The 26,239-nt window shown below is 48.4% G+C and overlaps 1 protein-coding gene across 1 annotated transcript in view; it reads left to right on the forward strand.

Annotated features, from left to right (window-relative positions):
• Positions 1-26,239, forward strand: part of LOC135915556 (adhesion G protein-coupled receptor B2-like) — a 704,549-nt gene that overhangs the window by 226,401 nt on the left and 451,909 nt on the right. The window contains exon 3 of the mRNA XM_070526411.1: positions 15,508-15,667. Within this exon, the coding sequence (XP_070382512.1) occupies positions 15,508-15,667 (160 nt within the window). The remainder of the gene's footprint in view (positions 1-15,507; positions 15,668-26,239) is intronic.

A 26,239-nucleotide genomic window follows, 5' to 3' on the forward strand; every position in this document is an offset into this window, starting at 1 on the left:
TGTTGGTGACAAACTTTAGCCAGGAGTTCAAGCACATCTACAAGGGCACGACGGTCGCGTAGATCGAGGAAATTCAGGAAACCAGCGATGCCTTTGTCCTCTCGGATTCTGTTGCATCTACTCTGACGACCGTAGTTCCCGAGCCAGACTTCAACATAAATCCAAGTCTCCCCGTGATTAAGCAGCAACAGCTCAGAAGTCTGCTTCGACGATACAAAGACTGCTTTTCGACGTCATCAAAGATTTGGCAAACACCAGCCGCAAAACATCGCATAATAACCGAAGAGTGCGCTCGACCCCTACGCGAGAGCCCTTACCGAGTTTCGACGCTAGAACGCGAAGCTATAAGACAACAAGTCGACGAAATGCTGCGCGACGACATCATCCAGCCGTCGAAAAGCCCGTGGGCATACCCTCTTGTCCTGGTAAAGAAAAAGGACGGAACCCTACGTTTCTGCTTCGATTATCGTCATCTGAACAAGATCACGAAGAAGGACGTATACCCCCTCCCACAAATAGACGGCGCATTGCATCGGCTCTGCAAAGCTAAATACATCTCATCCATGGACCTCAAGTCTGGCTATTGGCAGTAGAAGTCGACGAAAGATATCGCGAAAAGACCGCCTTCATCACCCCGGACGGCCTCTACGCGTTCAAGGTTATACCATTCAGACTGTGCTCGGCGCCTGCAACGTTCCAGCTCGAGATGGACATGGTTTCAGCAGGATTGAAGTGGCAGACCTGTCTCGTATGCTTCGACGACGTCGTCGTCTTCGGCGGAAATTTTGACGATCACCTTAGGCGGCTTGCAACGGTGCTAGAGGCAATCAGGTCATCAGGGCTTACTCTGAAGCCGGAAGAGTGCCGCTTCGCTTACGAGGAGCTTCTTTTTTTAGGCTACGTCATCAGCAAATCTAGACTCCACCCCGACCCGCAGAAGACAGCTACCATAAAAAAGTTCCCACAGCCCATCGACAAAAAGGCAGTGCGTAGATTTTTTCGCATGTGTGCCTACTACAGGCGATTTGTCAAGGACTTTTCACGCATCGCTGAGCCGCTGACACAGCTGAATGTGACGTCGAGTTCAAGTGGGAAACGCCGCAGGCCGATCCATTTCAGGAACTCAAACGACGTATGCAGTCGCCGCCCGTACTTGCGCACTTAGACGAGCATGCCGATACCGAAATCCATACTGACGCCAGTAACCTAGGCTTCGCTGCAGTCCTAGTCCAGAGAAAAGATAGACATGAACACGTGATAGCTTACGCTAGCCGTTCATTGTCAAAAGCTGAAGGCGATTATTCTACAACCGAAAAGGAATGCCTCGCCATCGTTTGGGCTACAGCGCAATTTCGCCCTTACCTATATGGCAGGTCATTCAAAGTCGTCAGCGACCATCGCGCTTTGTGTTGGCTAGCGAATTAAAAGGATCCCTCTGGAATGCTGGCACAGTGGAGCCTCAGACTACAAGAATACGACATCACTGTAGCATACAAGTCTGGACGAAAACACTCAGATGCCGATTGCCTATCATTGACCCGCCGCCGCAAGGTGACGAGGATGACGACGCCTTCCTTGGAATAATAAGCGCAGAAGGCTTGGCCGGATAACAACCAGCGGACCCGGAGCTTAAAGGCCTCGTCGATTATTTAGATGGGCACACCGACGCTGTCCCTAGGGCATTTATGCGTGGATTGTCTTCGTTCACGCTTCAAAACAGCCTACTCGTGAAGACCTTCTCACCAGTCCGCGCCGACCACCTTCTTGTTGTTCCGTCAGCGCTGCGTCCAGAAGTACTCCACGCCCTACATGACGATCCGACAGCTGGGCACCTCGGTTTCTCCCGGACGCTATCGAGGATTCAAGAACGGTATTACTGGCCGCACCTAACCGCCGATGTCGCCCGTTACGTCAAGACATGTCAAGACTGTCAACGACGCAAGGCACCACCCACAGGCACAGTGGGATTACTACAGCCGATCAAGGCTCCTCACCGACCTTTTCAGCAGATCGGGATGGACTTGCTAGGACCATTTCAGACATCAACTTCCGGAAATAGGTGCATCATCGTGGCGATGGACTATCTTACCCGCTTCGCTGAAACTAAAGCTCTAGCGAAAGGCAGCGTAGCCGAAGTGGCGAAATTTTTCGTCGAGAACATCCTGCTGTGACATGGTTCTCCAGAAGTCATCATCACCGACAGAGGAACGGCTTTTACAGCAGAGCTCACCCAAGTCATTTTGCAATACAGTCAGACAAGCCACAGGAAGACAACTGCCTACCACCCGCAGACAAATGCTCTCACGGAGCGCCTGAACAAGACCCTCGCTGACATGCTAGCAATGTACGTCGATGTCGAACACAAGACCTGGGATGCTGTCCTGCCGTACCTAACATTCGCTTACAACACGGTGGTGCAAGAAACAACACAGATCACGTCATTTAAGCTGGTTTATGGCAGGAACCCGACGACGACGCTCGACACTATGCTACCGCACGTCACTGACGAAGAGAATCTTGACGTCGCTACCTATCTCCAGCGCGCCGAAGACGGTCGACAGCTCGCCCGCCTACGGATCACGAACCAGCAACGTACCGACAGCCGACACTACAATCTACGACGATGCTTCGTCGAGTACCAGCCCGGCGACCGTGTTTGGGTATGTACCCCGATACGCCGACGAGGACTCAGTGAGAAACTACTGCGACGATATTTCGGACCCTGCATGGTCATCTGACGTATTGGCGCACTAAACTGTGACGTCGTGCCAGACGGCATTTCGAATTCGCAGCGGCGCCGTGCACGATCTGAAGTGGTCCCTTTTAAGCCCTTTAAGCCCTTAAGCCCTTTTACGGACGCTAACGAACATCCTTATTTTGTTGTCTTCTTTGCTACAAGTACTTTACTTTATTGCGTTTGTTTGCAGCATCGGGAAGATGCTTTTTAAGTGGGGTTATTGTCACGTCTACTTATCTTTACCGGGCGACCACATTTCGCCGCCTAAGAAATGTTATCGCACAGCGCGGGGCGCGCCTGCATTTATCCGAAGTTTCTGGAAAGATATCGATGCTTCTATGCCATGTCTGTTGTCGCCGAACCTTGTGTTATCTAATGTCATCGCGTTACTCGAATGGTGTAGAACTTTGTGCAAGGCAGGCGGGTCCCAACGATAAGTCTGGAGCATTCGTCGAGCCTGTATTTGTGGGCACAGGTTCGTCCAATAAAAGTTAGTTTTGTTTTTCACAGTATTGCTACTGTGTTCTTCAACGTCACCACCACGTGAGAATATTGTAGTAACGTGGAGTTTTTCTCTTCATAAGAGCACAGAAAGAAAATACTGCAGTTAAGGTAGCCAAGCGCAAAGTACATTGGAAGATCGGAAACCAGCGATTTTTTTTTAGTTTGCGGGTTGGTGGTCTCGGCTGGTAGATCGCTCTTCGATCGCTTCAACAAATTTTGTTTGTGTGCAACAGCAGCGAAAACGTCGATGGCACCATTTGATTTCCAGGACCTTTATGCCCTAAGCATACACAGGAAGGACACCAGATAATTGGCGCCTGCACTTTGTAAACTGATATTGTATTGCTAATTTCAGTGTAGCGAGGTGTCTGCGAACGGAGTATTTTCTTAGTATCAGTCCTGTGTTAGCAGTGAGAAGCAGCTCGGTCGACCATACACATGAGGGCATACTAGCATTGGAGCACTTTACTGTAGGACAAATGAAGTGCTAAAACTTGGTGTGCCTTGCCCTTTCCGCAAGTCGTCCATCCATTGTGTTATGGTGACGATCAACCTTGTGTCCGTCAGGCCGCCTCGTCATTTTTAGTTTCACCATCGCCAGACCGGACAGAGAAAGGAAGCTTTCTTCACAATCAGCCCAGCGAGATTCCACCACTCGTAACTGCTGCAATTTGCATTCAGTGGCTGGGCATGCTAACCACATCCTTAGTTTCACAATCGGGAAAGCGCGCACAAAACGGGGAACTTTGGTAGCTGTCACTACCATGAACCCATGTCAACACAGGTATATATATGTACGTGCAGGGTCTGGGCATGCTAACTGCGCTACCAGCTGCCACCGCCACCTTAAATTTTCCATGCATACCTGCTTCTTGTTTTATTCGCAGACGCATTCAGGACAAAAACGGATGAGAAAAATATATTAGTGCCCATCCACTCTGAGAAGAATGATGACCAGAAAAGCTGTGTATGTGCGCCCCTTAATGGCCAACTGCATCTCCGCCGCGGGTCAGCCCGCCATCGCACAATATTCGGGATCGGCGCACGTATCATCATCATCATCAGCCTGGTTGCGCCCACTGCAGGGCAAAGGCCTCTCCCATACTTCTCCAACAACCCCGGTCATGTACTATTTGTGGCCATGCCGTCCCTGCAAACTTCTGAATTTCATCCGCCCACGTAACTTTCTGCCGCCCCCTGCTACGCTTCCCTTCCCTTGAGATCCAGTCCGTAACCCTTAATGACCATCGGTTATCTTCCCTCCTCTATACATGTGCTGCCCATGCCTTTTTCTTTTTCTTGATTTAAACTAAGATGTCATTAACTCGCGTTTGTTCCCTCACCCAATCTGCTCTTTTCTTATCCCTGAACGTTACACCTATCATTCTTCTTTCAATAGCTCGTTGCGTCATCCTCAATTTAAGTAGAACCCATTTCGTAAGCCTCCAGGTTTCTGCCCCGTAGGTGAGTACTGGTAAGACACAGCTATTATATACTTTTCTCTTGAGGGATAATGTCAACCTGCTGTTCATGATCTGAGAAAGCCTGCCAAACGCACTCTAGCCCATTCTTATTCTTCTGGTTATTTCCGTCTCATGATCCGGGTCCGCCGTCACTACCTGCCCTAAGTAGACGTATTCCCGTACGACTTCCAGTGCCTCACGGCCTGTTGTAAATTGCTGTTCTCTTCCGAGACTGTTAAACATTACTTCAGTTTTCTGCAGAATAATTTTTAGACCCACCCTCCGGCTATGCCTCTCTAGGTCAGTGAGCATGTATTGCAATTGGTCCCCTGAGTTACTAAGCAAGGCAATTTCATCAGCGAATTGCAACTTACAGGCCGCCATTGGAATATGAACCTGGCAACGTTTAACGCTAGAACGTTATCTAGTGAGGCGAGTCTAGCAGTGCTATTGGAGGAATTAGAGGGCAGTAAATGGGATATCATTGAGCTCAGTGAAGTTAGGAGGCCAAAAGATGCATATACAGTGCTAAAAAGCGGGCACGTCCTGTGCTACCGGGGCTTAGCGGAGAGAAGAGAACTAGGCGTCGGATTCCTGATTAATAAGAATATTGCTGGTAACATACAGGAATCCTATAGCATTAACGAGAGGGTGGCAGGTCTCATTGTGAAACTTCATAAGAGGTACAAAATGAAGATTGTGCAGGTCTATCCCCTACATCCAGTCATGATGACCAGGAAGTCGAAAGCTTCTTTGAAGACGTGGAATCGGCGATGGGTAGAGTGAAAACTAAATACACTGTAATAATGGGCGACTTTGATGCCAAGGTAGGGAAGAAGCAGGCTGGAGACAAGGCAGTGGGGGAACGTGGCATAGGCACTAGGAATATCAGGGGAGAGTTATTAGTAGAGTTTGCGGAACAGAATAATATGAGGATAATGAATACCTTCTTCCGGAAGCGGGATAGCCGAAAGTGGACGTGGAGGAGCCCGAACGGCGAGACTAGAAATGAAATAGACTTCATACTCTGCGCTAACCCTGGCATCATACAAGATGTGGACGTGCTCAGCAAGGTGCGCTGCAGTGACCACAGGAGGGTTAGAACTCGCATTAGCCTAGACCTGAGATGGGAACGGAAGAAACTGGTACATAAGAAGCCGATCAATGAGCTAACTGTAAGAGGGAAAATAGAGGAATTCCAGATGAAGCTACAGAACAGGTATTCGGCTTTGACTCAAGAAGAGGACCGTAGTGTTGAAGCAATGAACGACAATCTTGTGGGCATCATTAAGGAGTGTGCAATGGAAGTCGGTGGTAACTCCGTTAGGCAGGATACCAGTAAACTATCGCAGGAGACGAAAGATCTGATCAAGAAACGCCAATGTATGAAAGCCTCTAACCCTACAGCTAGAATAGCACTGGGAGAACTTTCGAAGTTAATCAACAAGCGTAAGATAGCTGACATAAGGAAGTATAATATGGATAGAATTGAACATGCTCTCAGGAACGGAGGAAGCCTAAAAACAGTGAAGAAGAAACTAGGAATTGGCAAGAATCAGATGTATGCGTTAAGAGACAAAGCCGGCAATATCATTACTAATATGGATGAGATAGTTCAAGTGGCTGAGGAGTTCTATAGAGATTTATACAGTACCAGTGGCACCCACGACGATAATGGGAGAGAAAATAGTCTAGAGGAATTCGAAATCCCGAAGGTAACGCCGGAAGAAGTAAAGGAAGCCTTGGGAGATATCCAAAGGGGGAAGGCAGTTGGGGAGGATCAGGTAACATCAGATTTGTTGAAGGATGGTGGGCAGATTGTTCTAGAGAAACTGGCCACCCTGTATACGCAATGCCTCATAATGTCGAGCATTCCGGAATCTTCGAAAAGCGCTAGCATAATCGTAATCCATAAGAAAGGGGACGCCAAAGACTTGAAAATTATAGACCGATCGGCTTGCTGTCTGTTGCCTACAAAGTATTTACTAAGGTAATTGCAAATAGAATCAGGAACACCTTAGACCTCTGTCAACCAAAAGACCAGGCAGGATTCCGTAAAGGCTACTCAACAATAGACCATATTCACACTATCAATCAGGTTATAGAGAAATGTGCGGAATATAACCAACCCTTATATATAGCTTTCATTGATTACGAGAAAGCATTTGATTCTGTCGAAACCTCAGCAGTCATGGAGGCATTACGGTATCAGGGTGTAGACGAGCCGTATGTAAAAATACTGAAATATATCTATAGCGGCTCCACAGCCACCGTAGTCCTCCACAAACAAAGCAACAAAATCCCAATAAAGAAAGGCGTCATGAAGGGAGATACGATCTCTCCAATGCTATTCACAGCATGTTTACAGGAGGTATTCAGAGACCTGGATTGGGAAGAATTGGGGGTAAAAGTTAATGGAGAGTACCTTAGTAACTTGCGATTCGCTGATGATATTGCCTTGCTTAGTAACTCAGGGGACCAACTGCAATGCATGCTCACTGACCTCGAGAGACAAAGCAGAAGAGTGGGTCTAAAAATTAATCTGCAGAAAACTAAAGTAATGTTTAACAGTCTCGGAAGAGAACAGCGATTTACAATAGGCAGCGAGGCACTGGAAGTCATAAGGGAATACATCTACTTAGGGCAAGTAGTGACTGCAGATCCTGATCACGAGACGGAAATCATCAGAAGAATAAGAATGGGCTGGGGTGCGTTTGGCAGGCATTCTCAGATCATGAACAGCAGGTTGCCATTATCCCTCAAGAGGGGAGTGTATAATAGCTGTGTCTTACCAGTACTCACCTATGGGGCAGAAACCTGGAGACTTACGAAAAGGGTTCTACTCAAATTGAGGACGACGCAACTAGCTATGGAAAGATGAATGATAGGTGTAACGTTATGCGATAAGAAAAAAGCAGATTGGGTGAGGGAACAAACGCGAGTTAATGATGTCTTAGTTGAAATCAAGAAAAAGAAATGTGCATGGGCAGGACACCTAATGAGGAGGGAAGATAACCGATGGTCATTAAGAGTTACGGAATGGATTCCAAGGGAAGGAAAGCGTAGCAGAGGGCGGCAGAAAGTTAGGTGGGTGGATGAGATTAAGAAGTTTGCAGGGACAACATGGCCACAAGTAGTACATGACCGGGGTAGTTGAAGTATTGGAGAGGCCTTTGCCCTGCAGATGGCGTAACCGGGCTGATGATGATGATGATCATGATAATGATGATGATGATGATATGAATCAGCGTGGTCTTACTTGCGCGACACGCCATGGTGGCCTGCCACCAGGACATCTTGAGTTGCAGCTATGACTGTTTTTATTGGGCGCTTGAGAATAAAAACTAGCACATTAGAGATGCCCAAGGGACGTTTCTATGGTACAAAAGCGCTTCGCTCCCCCTCTTCCCTTCCAAAAAACACACACACGAAAATAAGCTTGCGAATAGGGGTATCATAAGATCGAGCACTACGGTGCTTGTTGATCTTGTTCAGGATGACGTCAGCGTTTATTTCTGAGAAAATGAGTTGAAGATATGTTTATTTGCATCACAATGGCGGGCGTATTCAGGCACTTAATTCACAGCAATTCATCAGAGGGTGCCTGGCTACACTGTGGACAAAACGTATGACAATGAGAACAAATACAGAAAGCTTCGCTTACATTAATTCCCACATACGTGAGATCCGCATAACTTTTTAGACTATCAATTTATATGCTTAAGAATGGCACCCACAAATGCAATATTTGCATCCACAGTGAGCAAAAGCGCCTGTGCACTGCCAACTGGCTTCCTCGAACTGGCGGACTTCTTCGAACTGCTAACATTCCATCCCCTCCGTAGTTGCTTAGTTTTTATTGGGTTCAGCTGTTCTTCACGAGGTCTCGGAACGAATCCCAGCCACGGCAACCGCATTTCGATGGGTTCGAAATGCGAAACACCCGTGTACTTAGCCACACGTTAAAGAAGCCCAAGTGGTCTAAATTAAATAATAATAATATTTGGGGTTTTACGTGCCAAAACCACTTTCTGATTATGAGGCACGCCGTAGTGGAGGACTCCGGAAATTTCGACCACCTGGGGTTCTTTAACGTGCACCTAAATCTAAGCACACGGGTGTTTTCGCATTTCGCCCCCATCGAAATGCGGCCGCCGTGGCCGGGATTCGATCCCGCGACCTCGTGCTCAGCAGCCCAACACCATAGCCACTGAGCAACCATGGCGGGTAAGTTGTCTAAATTATTCCTGAATCCATCACTACGGTGTGCCTCATAATCAGATTGTGGTTGTGGCAGGTAAAGTCCCATGATGTGTTATGTAACATTTGTTAAGGATTTCCTTGGCAGTCACACAACTCTTGAATACAAGTAATTGTCAGGAGCTGTGTGCGATGTCTTTGAGTATGCGGGTAGCCTTTATGGCGTTCGATACATGCTAGTATACATTGGGGCTATATTATAAAGGTGCAGCGGCAACACGGAAGGCATACAAATCCCGCATATATTACTTCACAATATTTTAAATAACGATCTTCCTTCACGCACGTGGATAACCGAAATAATAGACGAATTTGGAAACTAAGTGCAAGTACTGTATATATCCTACCCAAGGGTGTACCTGGCCTGGTGGCCAGTAAATGTGACGTAATATTGCGAGCAGCTTCGGCCATAGCATGCTTACGGACGACGACACAGAGACAGTTTGCTCAATTCTTGTGTCGTGACTTTTACGTCAAGGTGCAAAACCAACATATCCATGTATATGTCTTAATACTTAAGCACATCCCGATTTGCAGCTGCGGCGATAGCCCATGAGTGCGGATAACAAAGTCGCTAGCGAAATAATTGGGGCAACCTTAACGAAATCAATAGGTCAAAATCAAAAGCCGTCAACGACGGTGTCTCTCGTAGACGCTGTGCAATGTTCAGACGTTAATAATGTGTGTCGACTGAAGAAAGGCTGCCACGGAGTGCTTCTGACGGCTGGCCTAGCTTGTTTACTCCGTAGCATAAAAAAAGAAACAAAAAGAAAAAGAAGCAAAAAAATACCGTACAAAAAGCCGCGAATCCATAATCGCTGATCGCGGCTAAACGTTCTTAGGATGTTGAGTCATTGCCAGGTGACGAGCGCCTACGCTTTATCAAGAACACTGATAACGCCGGCGGGAGAAGTATTGTGGCGAAGTTCAGTGCGCGGGGATAGCTCTTAATTATTTTATTTTTCCTTTGTTGACGTCATCACGCGTCGCCGTGGGAAGTTTGAAATGTTTAATGTCAGTACGCCACGTGGTGGCAATCACACGAACTAAATCCTCGTGTCCAGAAAAGCTGGATTTGTGAAACGCATCACTGAATTAAGAAAAAGTTACATATTCCTCGAGCGGATGACAAGAAACAGCTATCAGAATCGACAGTAACAGCCCATACAGAGTCCCGGGTCGACGGTTCATTTAGGACTTCCTTCCAAGTTAAAATACCAATCGCAAAAAATATGTTTGTGGAACTTCCAAGCATACTATTGAATACAGACAACTTCTTGTTTGTGATACAGGCGTAAGTTTTAGTAGCAGGGCGATAGCGCATCTACCATGTCTGTGTAAGACATCTGCCCGTAAAACTAAAAGTGCGCCTCTATCTTGGTATAGAAGGTTATCCACACATTATCCTTGTGCTGGCGCGGCGTATTGGTAAAGTACCAGGCTTGGGATCTCCTCGTCAGACGATAAAATTCTGTCTGGTTCAAACGTTTTTGTTTTTTCTTAGTTTTTGCACTAAAACGCTCTCCGTAGCTTCCTGTATTCAATAAAGATATATACGGTGGCTAGGCACCGAGTATTAAACCCTCTAAACTTCTTTTCGCCCCAGTACCCAGCACCTTCCAGAATGCCGTGCCTGCCCAGTGCCCCAGCATCCAGCGCGCGACACTGGGTCCATAATCCGGTATGGCACTGGACACTGGATGTTGGGTACTGGAATTTGCAATAGGCGTAATCTCCCTGTCGCCAAAGCGAACGCAGACCTGGGCCTCACCCGCGCTGTGTGTGTGCCTTTGTGTCTTCTCTTGTCCCGTCTTTGAATCGCGCTACCATACTCCCCTTGAAGATGCATTACCAACAAGCCCACATTGCAACCCTCGCTAACCCAAGACCTGGGAGAGCTGTCCGAAGTAGCTGCGCAGCATGACGTCCGAAGCCTCAACGGACACGCCGGGGAAGGTACGCTTGAACAGTTGGCCGGCCATGACCGACACGCTGGCTCCTGGGCCAGCTCTATGAAAATGAGGTTCCCGCAGACCTCGACGGTTGGCATGTACGGTGGCCCAGACGACGGGAAAAGGCACGTGGCGCCACATGTCGATGATCGGTGGGTCCTCGGCCTCGACGTGGAGCCTGGCCGCGGAGGGACCCGAACCTGCGACCACACGTCCACACCGCGTATCCTTGCGACGGCTATCCTGGCCGCGGGCTGTGTGGTACCTTGGCTTGATCAAGGCTGCTGCTGCTGTCGGCTGTTCGTCCTCCACCCTCGGCATGCCAATGCAACGTGCCCAGCTTTCCCGCACGTGAGGCATTGTGCTTGGGAGAACTGTCGCTGTGATGCGGCATGGGCATCATCGCAGCGAATGCAGGTATACCACCAGTTGTCGCCATCTTGTTTACCGCCACTTCCGCCGACGGTGAGCGGACCGCACGTGCAATCTCTCCGGCTCCTTGGCTGCTGCGTCCATCGCCTGCGCTACATTCACGGCGCCGTCCAGTGAGAGGTCGGGAAGCTCCAGGAGTCATGTCTGCATGGCGGCGTTGTTTATGCCGCAGAGGAAACGGTCCGGGAGCTGTGTGTCGAGCAGGTCTCCAAAGGCGCAGGCACTCGCTAATCCTGCCCGGCAGCACCGGTTGTAGAAGTCGAAACGCTCCAATAGTATGGGCGGTGCGGGGCTGAAAGGCGAGCGCAGTGTGGCGAGCAGCTCACTCAGCGTCTTAACATGCGGTGTGGCCGGCTTGAGGAGGTTGAGCAGGAGACTGAAGACGCGGGTCCCGCAGCTGGCCAGGAATTGTCCCGTTGTTTCGCCTCCGGTGTGTCGATCGCCCGGAAGAACAAGTGAACTTGCTTCTCGTAGACTAGCCAGGTGGACGCATCTCCCTCGAAGTGCTTCTCGAGCCTCCCGTACAGCGGCATGGCGGAAGTAACGGGCGGTGGGGTTTCGCCGCTCGTGGCGGTGTGAGACGATCTGTGGGCTGCACTCATCCTCGTCGACAGTGTCACGACCCGCCCGGGTTCGTGGCTCGAGGAACCCTCCTTCATAGAGAGGTTCCGCAGTGTGGTGGTGGTGAGCGATTAGTGAGCGCGACCAGCTGTGCTCGTCGGTGTTTCTTTGGTGTGGTGATCAGAGTTGCCCATCGAGGCTGGCGGGCCAACGAAGATTATGCGTAGACATGGTCGTCACATTTATAGAAAGGCTTGCTGAACGGAGATTGGAAGTCGCCCGCCGTCAGTTCGAACGCATGCTTCAGTTCGGCTTTATTCGTCCTTCTTCCGGCAATTGGTCTTTCTCTCTCCGTCTGGTTCTAAATCAGGCCAGTGGCGACTGGCGGCCTTTTGGTGATTACCAAGCTTTGAATGCCATCACTACTCCGGATCAATATCACCTTCCCCACATACATTACTTCGGCCCTTGTCTCGTAGGAACCAAGATGCACAGCAAGATCCATTTCATGAGCGCGTACCACCAATATCCTGTAGAACCCAACGACACTCCGAAGACAGCAATCACTACTACATCTGACCTGTTTCAGTTTTGCCGTATTTCTTACGATTTGAAGAATGCCGCTCAAACTTTTCAAAGGTTTGCGGACGAGGTTACGCGCTGAATCCCGTTCATTTTCGCTTACCTTGACGACATTCTCGTTGCACGTCACACAGACGGAGAGCACGAAAAGCACCTTCGCCGTATATTTGAGTGACTGGATGAAGATGGCCTGGTAGTAAAGCCCCAGCTGCACAAATTCATTTTCGGAGTTGATGCCTTAGATTTTCTCGGGGGTCGCATTTCAGCCCATGGCATCACGCCACTGGAATCACGGGTGCGTGTAGTTGAGGACTTCCCCTCTCCAACCTCCTCCCGAAAGTCGCGCGAGTTTCTGGGGCTCACAAATTTTCACATGCGCTTTCTCCAGCCGCCTACCGACGCACTGCGTCGTGACTAAAAAGAATACGCCTACCTTTCTCTGGTCCATGGAGCACGAACACTACTTCCTGGAAGCCAAAATGCGGTTGACGACTGCAGTGTTGCTTATTCATCCGTTCTATGATGCGCCAACTCGCCTTATGATAGACGCATTGACCACGGCAGTGGGTGCACTACTGCAGCATCACGATGGCACAGACGTGAGGCCATGTGGCTCCTTCTCAATGCGCCTCAAACCTACAGAAACTCCCTACAGCACCTTCCGGAGGGATATGTTAGCTATCTATTCCGCTGTGAAAGAGTTCCCGGATTTTTTTTCTTGAAGGCTTTAGCTTCTATATTCTGACCGATCACAGGCAATTAATGTTGGTTTTCAAGAACAACAGTTGTGAGCTTCGGCAACTTTCCTTTATCTCCAAATTTTCCACGGCCATCCGCCATATCTTTGGGACCGAAATTCAGGCTGCTAACGCACTGTAACGGATAGGCTTTATGACTACTGGCCCTGTGCATTTGCAAGCTACCAAGCCGCCAACACTATACCCACACTGAACAGTCACAAAATGCAACTACAACCTGCTTCCAATATTTGTAAATATTAGCGCTTCTACATTACGGGTTATGCTCCTTTGTATTATGTGCTGGTGAACCTCACGTCTGTTTGTAATCACTTTGCTTGCATTATTTTATCATTGTGCACTCCTGATCTGTTTACCTGCTCACCGCAGAATGCATCGTTGCCGCTTGTGTGTTTGTGGATGTTTACGAACTCATTGTGACGCGAATTGCCTTTACCTTTTATATCTATATGTTCTTTTGTGTACAGGACTGTGTACTCATAATTCCTCGCCCTAGGGTGTTGTTTCTTTTTCTTCATTTCCTCACTACATATACATTTTTCTATTGTCGTTTCTGGTAAGCGAAAAGGAATAACCATCACCACTATAGGGTGACTACATGTTTCTTTTCATTTCACTAAAAAAAGAAACATGCATGTATGGTAAAGTGGTCCACGAAAACTCGTCTGGCGTGGAAACATATTGGTGCCAAAAAAACGTGCACTCGCGAAGAATAAAAGAAAAATGAAACAGGCGTTTCTGGCCCCATACGAGTTCATAGATCACAATGGAGATATAAGCATGGGCGCCTGATATGGTGAGGTGGCGCAGCGTGCGGGCGTATATCTCGAGAAGATTACCCTGCGTCTGGTTTATCGTGCGTCTAGTTGATTTAATGAAAAATATTTTAAAAGCAAACGGGCAGATAAGTGTTTCTCTTTTGCGATGATTGCTGCCGAGTCCCAGTAAATGCGGTGTCCGGTTAGTTCGTGATGTTCCGCGACGGCCTTCGGGGTTGTGTGGCCGTTGGTGACGTCAATCATGTGTTGTTTTAAGCACCGTTTAAAATGTCCGCTCTCGCCTATGTACGACACGTCACACTCCTTGCATGGTATCTTGTAGATTACTCCCGGATAGTCCGTGCGTTTCAAAGGGTCTTTTGCGTGAGCCGAAGTTTTTTGGAAGGTACCTGGGCGATTTGTAGAACGGAGCCCTTAATAATTCGTGCAAGGGCTTCGCTTGTTCCCACTGTGTAGCATTCTGCCACGCACTTCGCTGTTTCTTACGCCGTTTCACGGAGAGGCTTCGCTGATTTGCGCTCCTGCGTTCTGAGCAATAGTAAAGGGTAACCATTGTTTAACAGATCCCTTTTTACAACCTGTAGCTCTTGCCTAGGTTTCATGGAGCTGGAGCAGACACACAATCCCGGGAAAAGAGTGCTGCTGCAACGGATTGCTGTTACCCTATTGGGTGCCCCGAGCCGAAGCTCAGGTACTTTCTCGTGTGCGTTGGCTTTTTGTAAACACTAGTCCTCAAGCCGCTTGAAGTCCTGTCTTCGAGGACATCCAGGAAGTGAATTCGCCCATTGGTTTCCTCTTCAGCCGTTAATTGTATACTCGGCTTGAAGGAATTTAGGTGCTCGAGAAAATGTGTTGCGTGCCAGCGAGGGATAACGCAGAAGCAGTCATCCATCTATCTTAGAAACAGCTTTGGTTGCGTCCTGAATGGCGATAAGGCGGCACTTTCCAGATCCTCCAGAGCAATGTTGGCGCAAAAGACGGACACAGAGGCTTCCATCGCTGTTGCGAATATTTGCTTGTAATACCCCTTCTTAAAGACGAAGTACGTATTCTCAAGGCAAAATTTTAGAAGGTGACAGATGTCGTGGGTTTCGAATGGTGTGTGTTCAGGCAAAGAAGACTCAGCCTCGAGAAGTTTCCTGTAGCACTCTACCGCATAGTCAATCGGCACGCATGTAAATATTGACTTTTCGTCAAAGCAGATCATGACGTCATCTTCAATGCAGGCGCTTCTTATTTGCTCAATGAAATGAGCGGATTCTTTGACGAAACTTGGCGTGAGTCCACTGCATGTATGACACTGTAATGCCCGGGCAAGCCATGCTCGATAATGGCGGCTTGTCTGGTCAGGTGCGTGCACCAACTCTTACAGGGATATCCGACTGCACTCAATTTATTTTTCCACTTCCTACGTAAGAAACACACGGGACAAGAAGAATTGTGAATCCGCAGCTTGAAGGGCTCTTCATTTGTGCGCAGAAACAGTGCCTGGCGGCGTCGGTGTGCCTTCAGTTCTTCTTCCTGAGCGTCTTCCTGTTCCTGCTGATCGAGTCGGCGTATGTGTGCAGGCTGCTTTCACCCTCGGTGGTTCCTGAGTACGTGCCCTTCAACGGCGCCTCCGTCAGCCTCGCTGGCTTTGGTGCGTATACACACGCGTCTGTGCGTGCGGCAACAGGCAGCGCGGAATGGTTGTCGCACACGTGATGTACACCATGACATTTCACACAGGTTGACGAAACGATTAGCAAGACGCACGGCGGGTGATACGGTCATGTGTATTTTCCTGGAAGGGGCCTGGACGACAGGGTCGGGTGGGGGGGGGGGGGATTACTTGCTGTACTGGACATCAGTGCGCTATCCTCTCTCTTTAAGAATAAAAGAAACTGAGGAAAATGGTACTCGTTAAAATAAATACGAAAATGCCATAACTATACAGGCCATGCATTATTTTTAAGCTGCACCAAATTTTTAAAATGAAGAATATATAAATCACAGTAACGTTACGTTTACCATTCGAGTGCACGGATATGCAGCCTGTAGATCCAGAGCAATTTTCGCAATTACATGCGTAATTAGCCAAGTTGGGGTAATTAGCTTGCTAATGATCAACAATAAGCGGCTAAAGTAAATGTCGTTTCATTTCATTTTATTTTCTTAAAGACACTCTAGTAGGGGTATTACACAAGGGGTGCGGATACAACATATACAAACAAGTGTTATAATGCATTCAATTCTGTAAATAAAAAGTTGTTCCATATTAAACAAATTGTGAAGAGCAGGTGACGGCAGCGAATTGATGAGGAAGGTCATTGCAATCTTTAGATGCTCTCTAGAAAAACGAGGCTGAAGATGTATTTGTGCGTGATCGGATCGGAAAACATTTAGTAGGCTCTAGAAAAGAGATCTTCGCGGCTTCAGACGGCCTTTTCCATCTTTTGATGGATTCTTCTGTCCGCAATCACAGGGTTGGTGCCCTAGTCCAAGGCTCCACTGAGTATGGCCAACCCGCGAGCTCGCTCTACTAGGCGCTTTTGGCCGTTCAAGCTTACGCTGCAAAGCATACTCTCCCACTGCTCCGCACTCAGGTTATTAATTTTATAGATAGTTGGGGACTCAATATTTTGACAGGCCCATGATATGTGGTACAGATCTGGTTTCTCTCCACACCATGGGCACTTAGCCTCATATTGTGTAGGGAAAATTTTATTCAGAAGGTTTAGATTCGGGAAAGTACCCGTCTGCAGTTGTCGCCATGCAACAGCATCCTCTCTGCTTAGATCCTTATCCGGGGGTGGGTACTTCAGTCTGACCCCTTTATAATAATTTAGGATATCTGAGTAGCCCATGGGTACTGACTCGGGTTCCTCAAGGCTGGATGTGTCGCACGCCCGGTTGGTATGCCCTCGAGCTATCCTATCCACCTCTTGGTTCCCTGTTATGCCAGTGTGCCCTGGTACCCAGATTATGGTACGCTGAACTTTTTTTCCCGGGTCGCATGAGCAGAGTATGTGGCGTGCTCTGCGCCCAATTCTGCCGTTTGTATAATTACGGCATGCTGCTTGAGAGTCTGTTATTGTTGTTAGGGACCTGCCAGATCGATAGCCCTCCAGTGCTGCCAGAGCCACAGCTGCCTCTTCGGCCTCGACTACCGTGCAGTCCTGTAGTGATGCACTGGTGATCTTCTTGAGGTCCGAATTAACCACCGACGCCACTGCTCTGCTGTTGTGTCTTCCGTCTTTGACGAACATTGCCGCGTCCGTATACCTTGTGTTGTTCTTGTTCGCCAAGGTTCTCTGCACGTACTCCGCTCTTGTTTCTCTACGCGCCTTGTGCAGGTTCCGGTCCATATTCTTGGGTATCGGTGCGACTCGCAGTGTACTGCGATACTTGTCCGGAATGGCCTCGGTACGCTCGATCTCTTGAATCATGTTGCCGCCGCCATATCTTCTCAGGAGCACCCTTCCCGTGGGGGTCTGCATCAACCTACGTGCCTGAGAGCATAGTAGTGCTTCTCTTAGTTCACTGAAGGTATTGTGCAGTCCCAGGGCCAGCAGTTTCTCGGTCGATGTGCGCTGCGGCAGGTGAAGCGCAGTTTTGTACGCCTTGCGCAGTATGGCGTCCGCTTGTTCTTGTTCTTGCTTGATGCATTTGTGGTAGGGAAGGCTATACACTACTCTGCTAACCACGAGGCTCATGACTAGCCTAAGTGTGTCGCTCTCCTTCATACCGTGTCTCTTGCTGGATACTTTGTTGATCATACAGGCTACCTGAATGGTGGCAGTCTTCAGCAGTGTCAGAGTATGATTGCACCGTTGATTGGATTGAAGCTACATCCCCAGGATCCGAACGGTGGTCTTCTCCGGAATGCGTTGTCCCGCGAGGTATACGTTGAGGCTGAGCTCATCGCTTGTATGGACCGTTCGATTTTGTTTGTCTCGCTACACCCTTAGGAGCTCGGACTTCTCCGTCGAGCAGGTGAGGCCCCTGGCCCTAAAGTAGGTTTCTACGCAGGTGGTCGCTTTTTGCAGGCACTCTTCTTTTTCGCTTAGCGATCCCCCGTTCACCCATAACGTGATGTCGTCAGCGTAAATGGCATGCCGTATGCCTTCAAGTTGTTCGAGTTGTCTTGCTAGCGCGATCATTGCGACGTTGAAGAGGATGGGGGAGATGACCGACCCTTGAGGAGTTCCCTTGTTTGGGGTGCGAAACTTCTCTGATCTGACTGCTCCCAGGCCGATTGTTGCTGCCCGGTTAGAGAGGGGGGCCTTGACGTAGCCATGAATCCTTCTGCCCCAGTTCAGGCTATCCATTTCTGTGAGTATGGCTTCGTGGGTGACATTGTCGAAGGCTCCTTTAATGTCCAGTGCCATGATGACGTGTTCGCTGTTTCGTGGGATGTTGCTGAGCACCTCCTCCTTGAGCTGGAGGAGCACGTCTTGCGTCGATAATTTAGCGCGGAATCCAAACATGCTGGGGAGTTATAGCTCATTGTCCTCCATATAATTTTGTGGCCTCATTGTAACCACCCGCTCGTACAGCTTGCCTAAGCATGACGTGAGAGAGATTGGTCTAAGATTTTCTACTTGCAGTTTTTTGCCAGGTTTTGGAATCATCACTACCTTCGAATGCTTCCACTCCTCGGGTACTGTCTCCTCCGCCCAGTGCTTGTTGAGATAGTCAGTAAGTTCGACTACCAGCTCATCACTGAGGTTGCGAATCAGCGCGTTTTTTATCTTGTCTGCGCCTGCAGCCGTATTCCTAGTGGTATTTGTTATTGCTGCGTTTACTTCCTCTTTGGGGATAGGCCTGTCCAGATCAGAATTTCCTTTACCCTTGTAGCACTCCGTGTAGGCTGCTGGGTCACCGTCCCCGAAGCACTTGTGCCTTACTCTTTCTATGAGCTCATACTCGGAGCCCTGAAACTGGTGAACCAGCCTCTGTATGGCCTTGTTGTTCTCCGACTTGGTTTTAGTCGGGTCCAGGAGTGCTTTGAGTATGCTCCACGTTCGGGCGGTACTCAGGGTTCCGCTTAAGGAATAGCTAAATTGCTGCCAATTTGCTCTCACCAATTGTTCCGCATACTCTTCTGTCTTTTGCGTAATTTCCGCAATCTTCAGCTTTAGCTTCCTATTAAACTTCTGTCTCCTCCACCTTTTGGTCAGGCTCTGTCTTGCCACCCATGGCCGAAGCAGTTTAGAGTCAACCTCCGGTATTTGCTCTGTGCGGTCAATCTCCTTGGTGTACTCGCTTTGCCTTTCCTTCAGCATATTCCCCCATTCCTCGATTGACAGTATCGAGCCCAGCGGATGTTCATCACAGGCTTGTCTAAAGGCATCCCAATCCGTTATTTTTGCTGTACATGTGGTTGTGCTACCTGCTGGGTATAGCCAATGCGTCGGGACCAGCGTGTTGGAGGTACAATGTATGGTGGGCAATCAGGCGTGGAATAGTAGAACCTGTGGAAGAGGGATAGGGTGGAAATGCGGCGACGAAAGGATAGAAACGATAAGGAAGATTCTTTTTTCAAGTATGATATGCTGACGTTGTAAGAGTATGTGGAATGAATATACCTGGTGGCGCGATTTTGAGCTGCTTCGATGGCATTGGTGAGATGCGGCTCCCAGATGGCAGATGCGTATTCGATTTTCGTTTTTACCAATAATCTATAGGCTAACAGTTTTACATGTAATGGAGCAAAGCGAAGGTGACGTCTTAGAAATGCCAATATTTTGTTAGCCGATGAAATAACATTAGTAACATGCGCATTCTAGGTTAGATATTAGACAATGTGACACCTAAGTATTTGTAGGATTCTAATAATTCCGGTGACGTCACCAATCCGATAAGAAAGGCGAAGCGGGTGATGACGACGGCTAAATGAGGCAAGTTTGCATTTATTAGAGTTGATTGTCATCAGCCAAAGATCACACCAGTTTTGCATCCGGTTAAGATCAGACTGAAGAGTTGTTTAGTCAGTAATGGTATTTACTGCGCGGTAAATAACGCAGTCATCGGCAAACATACGGATATGGCAGTACCTTGGGGCCCGTCCTCGACACTAGCTATCCCAACAACAAAATTTGCAATAGCGGATTTCATGTCAGAGCTGCGCGAACATTTAGTTACCTTGGCAGGCTCCATGAAAACGAAGCTGGCTGGAAAAAGAGCGCTTGTGTCGTCGATGTCGCCCCCCCCCCTCCCGGCTTTCGTCACGCCTCCGGAATCACTACCAGCATATCTACCAGTCCGGCACCGCGAGCAGCTTGCGTTATCTCCTTGCTGTCTGCGGCGGTGGCCTAGCGCTTCATTGCCGGCGGGCTGCATAATTTACTTCGTCGTTCCGTTGGGCCACTGAAACTGCAATTCTTCGATGGAAGTGCACACGTGGCGAGCAAGGGAAAAGATGATCACAGCTGGCACCACAGGACACAAAGTTTCTGGCCTATATATACATTTATCAAACCCTTCCTGAAATACTCCTGATGGTTATATGGCTCTTTGTCTGTGCCCCTGTTATCTGTGCGTTGTATAGATACAATAATAAAGTTCAAGTTCATATTCTAATTGACATCAAGAGACAAAAAATGGAGTTGGGGAGGTCATGTAATGCGCCGGTTAGATAACCGATAGACCATTAGGGTTACAGAATGGATACCAATAGAAGGGAAACGCAGTCGAGGATGGCAGAAGACTAGTTGGAGCGTTGAAATTAGGAAATTTGCGGGTGCTAGTTGGAATCGGTCGGCGCAGGACATGGTTAATTGGAGATCGCAGGGAGAGGCCTTCGTCCTGCAGTGGACATAACACAGGATGATGATGATGATGATGATGATGATGACGACGATGATGATGATGATATAGGCAAACACTGCTTAATTTCCACACGAAAAAAACTAACCAACAAGCTCGAGGGAGTTCAAAGAAAAGCACTTATGGTAATCTTTAAGAAATTTAGCCCAACAGAGTTGCCCACATAACTGCTTAAGAAGGCTGAAGTAATAAATATAAAAGATCCGGTGAAATTGGCACACTTAAGGCAACTCCGACGATTTTTCGATATCAACGGATGTCGGTTAAATTCGCTGTATACGTTCCTGTGCACATTCCTGTCATGGATGGATGGATACAACTTTCTTGTACGTCCGGCAAGGTTTAACGCGACCCGGGCTCAGGTCTCCCATGGAGGAACGTCAAGGCCCTGCCTCAACGCCGCCTCACGGGCTTGCTGGACTGCCCACGTCTGGATTCCGAGGTCTGAGCTGCGCAGAGCGGCGGCCCACCTCGACGACAGGGTCTCCGGAGTAACTGCCATCCCTCCTATAACTACATTGCACTCCCACAGCATGTGTTTGAGTGTTGCTGGTCCTTCCTGGCACAATTTGCACGTGTCGTCCTGATGCTTATCTGGGAAGATGCGTTTGAGACGGAATGGATTAGGGAACGTGTTTGTCTGGAGTTGTCGCCAGGCGACGGCCTACCTCCTGTTCAATTTGGGACTCGGCGGTGGGTATATCCTTCTGGCGTTCAAATATGCACTGGTGATGTCATTGTATCTTGTGAGCCTGTCCCGTTCTGCTCGAGAACCGTTCGCTATCGTGCGAGAGGCGTTGCCCTGTTCGGCGCGGCGGGTCATGTCTCGCGCCGTCCGGTGCGCCGTCTCGTTTAGGTTCGGGAGCGCGTCGCCTTCCGTGGTGACGTGCGCGGGGAACCATATGATCCTCGAGTTCGCGGTTTTGGATCTGCCCGCTTTGGCCAGAATGGACATGGCTTCCTTGGAAATTCGACCTTTGGCATAATTCCTTACTGCCGTTTGCGAGTCACTTAGTAGGACTTCGCATTCCTGTTCTGTGAGGGCCAGCGCAATCGCTACTTCCTCCGCTATTTCTGAGTGTTTGGTGTATACACTACATGTGGTTCTGATTTTTGATTCTGCGTCTATGACTACGGCGGCGTATGTTTGGCCGTTCGCATATTCGGCTGCGTCGACAAAGCGCGCGTTTCTGTCCCTGCCGAATGAACGGAGCAGAGCCTCGGCTCTTGCCTTTCGTCTACCTCGGTTGTAATCGGGGTGCACGTCCTCAAAGAATCAGGCTTGAGAGATGCACAGATTTTTTACAAACGAATTTCATAAGTTGCCTCGAACACCCTACCATACCTGCTCAAGTGACAAGCGCAAGAGTGGACACGGGACACTAAAAAGGCGACAAGGACAACCCCAAACTTCCCACTGATGTTTATTACAAAAAAGGTATATATATATATATATATATATATATATATATATATATATATATATATATATATATATATTCTCGTGCACTTAATCATATTCAATTACAATCATTAGGTGCGCGAGAGTATGTATATACATACCCTTTTGTAATGAGCACCATAGTTAGAAGTTTGCGCTTGTCCTCATCACCGTTTTAGGGTCCCGTGTACACTCTTGCGCTAGTCACTTCAGCATGTAATACCAACTAGCCCGGTCTCACACCCTGTATTACCTGCTACTCAGTTACAGGCACCATTGTGTATCCCGTCACGGCAGTCCCACTGAGAGCATGCCGGTATCACGCAGACGACAGCGACGAGACCGCCGAGGAGTCTACAATCGTGAGCTAGTGCTTCGCGTGAGAAGTCACCGTCACGAGAATTTGCGGTCCTTGTGGACGGGGAAGTCATGGGCGGTGGCAAGTGGGGCGGCATTGTTGGTTGCACGAACTTCAGCCCTCGCCATCCGCATGCACAGTTTGAGCCGATGCCGATCGCGTTCAGCCGAGGTTAGGCCTATATGTCACAGTCGCGTAGTTCATGCGTCTGCTGCTGGCAGACCTGAGTGACTGACCTGAATTTAATTAAGCCATCAGGATGAAGAAAACTACTTCTGTGGTTCAGTTTTGCCCATACGGATTTGAAATAATTCCGTTCCTCGTTTCGTATTGTGCACACACAAAAAGCGGGATGCGACGACACGGAGCAGTATCGACATCGGTACGTTGCCGTTTTCGACGGAAAGCTGCCCGCCGCACTCACCGGCACTTCCCTACATTAAGTGCGACTACGAAGATGGGTGTATTTTTACGTATTGTCATGTCGACTCATTATTTAGCTGCTGAAGTGCACTGCTTGCCTCGTATCCCAAATGGGCAGCAAATGTATAAGGCCCACAGCAGCGTAAACAACCGCCTCGTTGAGCTGCCAACGGTGTCTATACTGGCATCAGCGTTTCCGCAAGAAAACTACGCGTTTTCTAAATGAACGATCACACGCAAGAAGTCCTCATCTATGTCCACTTTACGGGACATATTGTGTACATGAAGAAAATACGAAGAATGATAAGTAGGCAGCATAACGCTCTCATACTACAATCTCCCGCTCGCTGCTTTCGATGGTGCGCGGTCGCTCATGTCAGCGCGATTCAGATTGACGCAACGGGGCTTACAGACACAAAGTCTGTCTCTTCTGGTATGGACATTATTTGATGTCAACGATGAGTGGCTAGTATAATCGAACGAGGAGTGGTCGCTGCACCTGCCGATCGATGTAAACAAATGCACCGTTCGGTGTTTAGGGCTGCCAGCAGCGTTTTTGCGGGATACAAGCGCGGAAAATCATACAGTGAGTATGTGGCGCGTTTCCCTGAGAAGCGGTATGAGGCCTAAAATAGCAAGCAGCACGTATAAAACCCGTGGTTTGGGCTACCCTTGGCCTTCATGTTGCAGCACGCTTGGGCGCTGGTTCTCGTGATGGCGGGTCGAATGCGAACGACGATTCGTGGCTACCAAATTCGTCAGAATCATACATGTTAACATTTGACAGATCCGAAGAGCTGTCAGCTGACATTGTCACCCGAAGATCCGGTGCGGTCGCGATTCAGCCGAGCATCTGCTCTTCGCTGCCAGCGGGCGAGACCGCCATGCCTTGCGCGCGCCTTCCCGGGTGGAGACACCCGTGACGTCACACGAAGAGGTTCGCTCGGCTGCTTAGTAAGGTATCGGTTTCGTTTTTATTATGCAAAAAACGTGAGGCGTGCAGACAGGCCACAAGAGAAGAGAAGTGGACAACACGAACGCCGACTATCAACTGAAGGGCAACTGAGGCAAAAAAAAGAAAGAAGACACAAAACTCATCTGCGCAAGCTCTGGAATGGTATCAGCACGGGTCAGTCGGGTACATGTGCTGGTCTACGTGAGAGATGGCTAAATCTTTGCTGATGAACACCGGGTTTCGCAACGAAACCCGGTGTTCCATTACAGGTTATTGTGTCAGAAATTAGTACTTGGCAAAAGTCGTTCGGGGTGTTTTTACAACTTAAGTTGGGTCTTCTGCCTGTCAGCAAACCTTTCCTCGTTAAGAGCTCAGGCACGGTAATTGATTTTTTGAAATCACATTCTGACCGTGGTCTTCAGGCCTTTTCTATCGATGTAAAGGACCTTTATTATTCTTTGCCGCATAGAAGCGTACTGTCCTGTGTTGAGCAATGTATTGATGAATATGGTGCTCTATCCTTCCAGAATGAGGCCGGCATGTCTTGCTGTCAGTTTTGAGAACTTCTACGGCTTATCTTAATTCCACTTTCATGACTTGGGATAACCAATGCTTTTTGCAGAAGAGCGGAGTTTGTATTGGCTCTTGCATTGCTCCCATTCTTAGTGAATTGTTTTTATCCTGTTTAGACCAGGACATTTCTTTACAAGTGCAAGCCACCGCAGTATTTAATATATTTAAATACGTTGATGACTTTTTAATTTTCATTGACTGCTCTTCTGATGCCTTCATTCTGGAAACTAACAAAGCGTTAGACACGTTTCAGAAGCGCTTAGTTCCCCTTCAAGCTATTCATGAGATGCCGGTACATAGGTCTCTTCGTTTCCTTGATCTTCGCCTGAGCTTTCGGGACAACCACACGTGATGGTCCTATGAGCAGTGAGCCAACAAGCCACTTCTGCCATATACGTCCGGACATTCTAAGCTTGTTAAGCGGGCCAGTATCAGTTTGTTCTTCAAGAGTGCCCTTAGCAACTCTTGCACTCGTGTAGTGAACGTAAGGTTTGAAAAGCAAACTCGACGTTTGTCCTTGGCTGGATATCCTAAAGAGGGGCAAGTGTCTGTCGCGGAACGCATTTTAAGAGAAGTGCGATCCAGCACGCAGAAGTCAGTTGCCGATGCCCCTCCCGGCAAACGCCCTAAAGTAAATGTTATACCTTACATGCACGGGATATCCCATAACTTGAAAAAGATGGCCCAAAGGGCGAATGTAAGAGTTGTTTTTTCTGCTCCCAACAAGCTCGGCAAGCTTTGCAGGTTGACGGATCCAAATGTCGTCCCGTCCGATAAGTGCAGAAAGCATCACCGCAAAAAGTTTGGCAAGTGTGTCCACCGGGTGGTTTTAAACTCCCACTTTCATGTGGAAAGCACTATATCGGATAAACGGGGCGTTGCCTCAATGATCGGCTCCGCAAACACAGCAACAACGTAAAATATGGCTCCGGTGTGTTCTTGGCTATTCATCGTCGCAATCATGGATACAAACCTATTGAGCACCATTGCACGCTTGTTTCCCGTGGCAGCACGCAGCTCATCCGTGAAATATCTGAAGCGCAGATGATTGCGAAATTGAATGATAACTGTGTTAGCTACTATTCACTGGATCTTACAGAAAGAGAAATAAGGTGCTTGGAGGCGGCATCACATAACTCGTAACTATGTTACATGAATGCGCAGTTAATTTTTCATGTAAGCGCATGCGCAGTCTACACTGCTTCACATGTATAACATCGACTCAATGGTACAATAAACTTAGTTGGAAGTTTGCGCTTGGTGTGTCGTCTTTTCTTACGTCCGTGTCGTTTTTTGTTGTGCAATATCATTTGAGCGGCACAAAAAAATTCCAAGATTTAGCATTGCCATTGGTTGGGCGTGTTGGTAAATTGACTTGGAAAGCATATTTAGTGCCAGCGAACAAGGACAGAAGGAAGACGACAACCCAATGCGCTAAGATTTACTTCGCTGTGATGGAAATGTGTAATAATATTTTGCTGACTGTTCTTTTGTTCATTCTTTCCTTTCGTATTATGCTTTGCCTTTTCATTTATGTTCTTTATTATTGCTCTATGTATTGTTGATGCTTTTTCTAATAGGTCCTGCATTGTATGCCCCCTCCTATGTAATACCCTCCTCGTGAGGGCCTTAAGGGGTAATATTAACAAAT

This window comes from Dermacentor albipictus, chromosome 9 (assembly GCF_038994185.2).
Source record: "Dermacentor albipictus isolate Rhodes 1998 colony chromosome 9, USDA_Dalb.pri_finalv2, whole genome shotgun sequence".
NCBI classification, from domain to species: Eukaryota; Metazoa; Arthropoda; class Arachnida; order Ixodida; family Ixodidae; genus Dermacentor; species Dermacentor albipictus.